Source organism: Trichechus manatus, unplaced genomic scaffold, assembly GCF_000243295.1.
Source record: "Trichechus manatus latirostris isolate Lorelei unplaced genomic scaffold, TriManLat1.0 scaffold00056, whole genome shotgun sequence".
NCBI classification, from domain to species: domain Eukaryota; kingdom Metazoa; phylum Chordata; class Mammalia; order Sirenia; family Trichechidae; genus Trichechus; species Trichechus manatus.
The window spans coordinates 13,928,084-13,934,567 of record NW_004443992.1 but is presented as its reverse complement, the minus strand read 5'-3'; the positions used below and the strand labels follow the sequence as shown (position 1 = coordinate 13,934,567).

The following is a 6,484-nucleotide window of genomic DNA, read 5'->3' as shown; positions in this document are numbered from 1 at the left end:
TCCAATCAAGGCACCTCTGTCAGCTCTCTTTTCTCTGCCTTGCCATCTATATCTAATCAATCCTAATGATGCTTACCAACAGAAGATGTCTTGACAGCACCCTCTCTTCTCCATGCCTCCTAGCACGTCCTTAGAATAGGACCTCTGTTTATTCCGCTTACTTGATTTTTCACAGTCTAGGGAATAACAGCCAGGCACGTGAACATGAAATACCAGACCTTCGATGAGCTGTCCCCAGGCCTGCCTCCCCTACTCATCTCCCTCTGCCTCAGTCCTGTACTGAAATCTGAAGCTCAGCAAAAGTCTTGTGCTCCCTTAACATACCACACCACTCCATGGCCCTACCTCCTTAGCACACACAATCTCCTCCATCTGGAATACCCTTCTCTATTTTCCTCCCCTCCCTCCCATCCCCAACATTTTGCTTCCTGACTAGTAGTTTTTCTCCAAGATTCAGCTCAAGGATCACCTCTTCCAAGATGCCTTTTCACACTCCTCCAGGCTACAAAGTTGCCTCTCCTTGGTGCTACCATGGTATTCCCTGTTAACCTCTATTCAGCACACTTTACATTCTTCTAAAATTCATATCTACCTATCAATCTCCCCCAACTCAACTGTAAGCTCCTCAAGGCAGAGAGTAGGTGGTCAACTTGACTCCTTGGCATGTTAAATGTTAATGGCAAAGAATTTTCTGATGTGTTTCCAGACTCTCTGTACTCTGAACATCCCATGTGACCCCTTCTCAGTCATCTGCTGATTAATTGGGAAGCTCTGCAGTGACAGTGATGTTTTAATATTCAAAAAACACAGCAGTGCTGGTTGCTAGCACTGTGCTATAGTCTGGAATGACAGTCTCCACTGCAGTTAAGAGTTAAAGGAACAGAGGACTGAAACAAACTAAAATTAGCCATATCTTGCTACTCAACATAGTCTAAGATTTGGCAAGACAAACCTTTTAGGCAGGCACACTGCTGACACAGCACAGGGAAAAGTAACTCAACCAGCGCTCAGCAGACCAAAAAACGAAAACCTGCAATACTTTTAACACGGAAAATTCTGAGTTGTGCTGATTCATTCTGACTTAAAACTGCAATAACACTTGAGTAAGGAACACCCCAGCTGACTCTGCTTTTTTTTTTCCGCAGGGCTCACAGAACTTGGCAGACAAGAAATTAAATAGCTGTTCTTCATATTTATTTGCAATTTCTCAGATATTGGCAGCAGTCACCTACATTATAGTGTCTGATGGCATTAAACAGTACTTTTCTTGCAAAGATACAGTCCTGGTCAAAATAATGATGAGAATTTAAAATACTGACTGGAGCCATTGCCGGAGACCACCTTTCAGCTAAATAACAGGCAGGCCCATAAAATAAACAATAATACCCAAGAGGAACGTGTTCCTTAGAACAATCAATTATGTGAGATCAAAAGGGCACATTTGCCCAAAAGCAAAGATGAGAAGGCAGGAAGGGGTAGAAAAACCGATGGAAGGAATCAGCGAACTCAGGTCGGAAATCGGGAGAGTGCTGACACATTGTGGGGAATGCAACCAATGTCGTGGAACACTTTATGTACCAACTGTCGAATGGGAAACTAATTTGCTCCATAAACTTTCACCTAAAGCACAATAAAAAAATTTATTAAAAACAAAAAAGAATCTACATTTTAAAATAAATAAAATGAAATACTGACTGGCATTTCTGTAACTAAAATAAACTATACACAAAATCTCTTTCATAAAGAAAGGCCCACTGCTAGCTCTATTTGAAGAGGCCTGGTCAAGTTGACAGCTCTCGTTCACACTTTGTACAAAGACATTTGTACAACTGGTTCCAACTTAGGAAATAAAGTTAAAATATCAACATAAACACAGTCTCTGAGAAAACTGGGGAAATTTTCATCAGGATCAGAATTTCTAAGAAGCTACATTACAGCAAGTTATGAAGCAAAGAGCCTTCTCTAAATAGGTATTTACAAGTCATTACTTTCTTTGTTCTTCAGACATAAGTCAGGTGAATTACATAATGAAAGGTAAAATAGAAAAAAATTTCTAGACTTAGGTCTAATTATACTTGAATCAGTTAATTTAGCCCCTTCTCATATACAGTAATGGTTACTATAGTTAACATTTAATAAACTGGCATTACTAAAATATTTATTTCATTTAAAAACATAGTATCTAAGTACTGGATAGTAAGCCCTCTTCATCTGAGATTTTTAACACGTAAAATGTTGAATGTCTTTTCTTTCAGGAAAAGAGAAAAAAGGGAGAATTAACTCTATTCAGACTCTTTTACGTTTTTTTCTTTAAGTGCTATATGGCATATAATCAGATGGAAAATATCAATTGTGTCAACAACAGAAATTATTTTAACTAAACAATATCAGGGACATGAAGTTTTACCACTTACTTCTTAACAAGGTTATGACTAAAGACTTACTTGTTTAATGTGAGGTCAAGAATGAATTTGGAGCCGAAGGCTTCAATCTGGAAGCTTGCCTGGGCCAGATGGACAGCCTACAGATTCAAAAAGACAGAAAGAAATTAAGCTAACTTTCCTGTCTTTAAAACTGACTATATTCATATCAAGAGTGATGTTTAATAAGAACAGCTTCTTTGTGTATCGATTCATTTATGTATCTTTATATGGCAATTCATTAAAAGGAGACTAGGTGAGTTGTCATGGCTTCTCTGGGAAGATCTAAATATTTGTTCAGCAAGGAAAGAATAAAAGACAACAACTTGTTTAAAATGAATGCAGTGTGATAAAAATCAGAAGCATAGTCTGCTGGACTTCTAAAATGAACATGATGAATTATGCAAAAGTCTAGCTAATTAAAGCTTGATTTCAGCCCATTTTGTGCACAAGCTAACCCAATTCTTTCTGCACACCTAAGTGAAAAATCACGTCTGTGCTCTGCTCTTCATCCGAAACTGAAACTTTCTCTAAATGATGTATCAGCAGAATGTGACAGTAAAACTCCAGAAAGCACTTAGGATCTGGTCCTTTGTGAGTACTGAGAGTTTATGTTTCCTTTATTTAAAAGTCACACATTTACAAATCCTGTCATTATCGTGCCTTAACTCGAAATACAAAGATAATCCCATCTAAACGTGAATCACATTCACTAGGTGTTAAAGATTAGAATAGCTCACAGAAGTGTCGCAAATAATGTACGTTAACAAATCAGTTGTGTCAAAGAATCAAAACCCCCCTTTGCTACCATATCAGAAAAAGAAAAAAAAAAAAGGACAAGGATAAAGGCAACACTTACATCGCCCTGCTTTGACTCAAAAATGTCCTTCCTGCAGACTTCATTCCTAAGGCACAGTGGGTGTAGCAAATCATCTATGACATGCTCATGCATAGCAACCAGACACCCGCATGAACACACCTAACATTCCCCTGCCCCCATACTTCCCATCCCACCTTTTCCCCAATACCACCCCCTGCTCCTCTTTGCCCTCTCCCTCCACTTTTGATGGTCAAATTGCTACCCATCCTTCAAAGGCAGCCCAACTGCCACACTTCCCAGGAAGCCCTCCTTTGCACACACGCTAGGAATGAACTCTCATTCCTCAAGGATTTGGGGGCACTTCATTTGTTCCTCCCTCCACCTAGTGTAATGTGTGCTCGCTTTCCACCCCTCCCCTAGACAGTGATCCCCATACTCACATCACAAGGGTCTTGCAAACAGTTGGACCCTTGTAGATTAATGACCCTTCCCCAAAATATATCAATTTTCATTTAATTCACCAGATATGCCCATGTATTAAGTCCCACTGTTTGTATGAAGACAGGTGGGACACAGCCCCTGTGACAGCCTTCAGGGAAGCAGTTAAGAGAGCTGCCAGCCTCAGTGTATCTAAAGGGCCACAGGAACTAAAGCTGAGCCACACCCAGGAGCAGACGGGTGCAGAAAGGCTCACTGACAAGGTGTTATTTGAACAAACTTTCAAAAGGTAAGTAAGAATCCACCTGTCGGGTAAAATGATTTAAGATTTCTTCACAGCATTCAACTTATTTGCACATCTATTAAGTGTGTATCACTATATTCATCTACTATATATGTATCCATTTTAAGTATTTTCAATACATTGGTGTATGTTATTTTTCTTACATCTGTTTCTCCTTCCATTGCTATACATTCTGCATTTGTATGTAGGGTACAGTTTTTCTCTATACCAAAATAAATACCTGACAAGTGATTCTTTTCCCTACCATTGTGTTATTTCTGCTCTGACTTCTACAGGATTAAATAGCCTTTAATTTCTAGGATTTCTATGTCATTCCATTTTATCAGTTTTTTTAAAACACAATACTATACAGTTTTGATAAATGTCTATTTTAAATATGTTTTCAGATTAGGTAAAGTGAGTCTTTTTCATTAATGTTTTACCAAGTACACAGTTGGGTATTATTTGTTTTTCCGTAATATTAGCCCACTTCTTCCAACATGGCATAAAAATTTGAAAACTAGCTGAGATGAAAAGAAAGTTTTATAATATACGGCCATGTCATTTAGGTTGATTAAATCTGATTTTAGAGTTGACTGATTGACATCATTGAAACCCACAGAAGATAGAAAGACTACCTACAGTATTACTCTTATTTTACAAAGCAGGAAGTACACAGTTCGGTTTAGAAATATATTCAGTAAGGCAAATCAGATCAGAGGACTACTTCAGAGAAAACTTCAGGAACCACACATGATGTCATAATCGTTTTTTGCTCCTTCAAGATACCTGTTAAACAGCCTTGATGACTAATACTTGTTTTTATAAGGACATTCACTACAATGGCACTATAGAAGAATGTGGGGTTTGATAGCCAAAGAGCATCGTTGCACGACAAGAATGAGTACATCCCTGGGCTTATATTACTACCCTGCAGGACTGGGAACAGCTGTTGCCTAAGTACTTTGGTATTTTTCTTTTTGACTCCGAATCTGGCACAGGGAAATTACAGAAGCCCTATAAACAAAAACAGCTCAACCCAATTATATACACTAACCTCCTTCACCCAAGAACAATTTACACATCTTAACAACGTGCTTTTGTTTTTTCCTTTTGTTTTGTTTTTTCCTTTTAGTAGATAGCACCTGAAGGCATCGTACTGAGTAAACTTTTAAGATTGTTAAATTCCTCAGCTAAGACTTATTTTGCACCTTATCATCAAATAATGTTATAATATTAAGCAAGCATATATGCTCAACTTTGTGTACAGTACGTTATATAAGCTAAAGAGATAGAGTTATGTTTGCTTAGGACTTACATTCTAGAATAATTAGCATTAATATGGACATGAAAACCAGAAAAAGATGACTAACTACTTACAGAAATAAAAAGCAGGCATTTGCTGATTATATACACTTTCATGCAACAATGGGTATTTGATCAAGATTCTTTACTACTTATATCTATATCTATACATGTCTTATATCAATACGACAATAAAATGCTTTACAAATAGGATTTAGAAGCCCTGAGAGGTTATCAAGCAGGACGGAACAGACACCTGTGGAATGATTCAAGCTCTGCTTCCTAAAGAAGAGGGCTATGGAGCTGGGCTCCCAGGAAAAGGGGTACTAGAAAGAGCAAAATGCAGTAATTAGAGTTCCAAGCCAGGATTAATAAAACTGTCTCCTCTACCGGAAGAAATCACAGAAAAGGTAAAAGAGCTAAAACAGTTGATTTCTAAAGGGATTATAGGTCATTTTTTTTTCTTGTTTTTGTCTCCTTCATTGCTATGATAATATTGTTTCTTCTAATATATATATATATACGAACAAACTATAGATAGATAATACAGAGCCCTGGTGGGACAATGGTTAACAGCTCAGCTCCTAGCCAAAAGGTTGGCAGTTTGAATCCACAGCCGCTCCTTGGAAACCCTATGGGGCAGTTCTACTCTGTCCTACAGGGTTGCTATGAGTCAGAATTGACTCAACGGCAACAGGTAAAATTATACATATATACATATATATATTTCTTTTCAGGCAATAATTTCTCTCCTGTTATCTTTTTGCTAATGGCTTTTTCCCTCACTCCTATGATTTCTCAATAGACCTTTAAAGAGTTTCTACTCCATTTTATTCAAATATAGTGGGAAAAGTTCATGGGATCTCAAACCTCCCCTTCTTTGGGGATGGAGGATATTTATAATGCATTCGAAAAGACAGATTCAGAAATTCACCAACTAACAATAAGGAAGGAGGGGAATCAGATATTAAATAATCTCTGAATTCCAGAAGGAGTCTGCTTTGTTGAGATGGGTTGGGCAGCTGAGGAAAGAGGGAGCTTCACTGGGGAAGCCTTGGACCAATGTGGTTGCACAGTATGTTTTTCTATTAATCCAAAAACATTAGACACAAAATCCAGTGACCCAAATAAATAAATTCTAATAAGAACTCAAATGTCCTGCATAAACTGAAATAAATTGGAGGAAAATATGTTGCTTTCTTTCAATAGTGGAGACTT

At 37.8% G+C, this 6,484-nt stretch overlaps 1 protein-coding gene across 1 annotated transcript in view; it reads right to left on the bottom strand.

Moving 5' to 3' along the window:
- The window catches only part of ADAM23 (ADAM metallopeptidase domain 23), a 171,410-nt gene that overhangs the window by 132,996 nt on the left and 31,930 nt on the right, over positions 1 to 6,484 (bottom strand). The window contains exon 3 of the mRNA XM_004378270.2: positions 2,445 to 2,521. Within this exon, the coding sequence (XP_004378327.1) occupies positions 2,445 to 2,521 (77 nt within the window). The remainder of the gene's footprint in view (positions 1 to 2,444; positions 2,522 to 6,484) is intronic.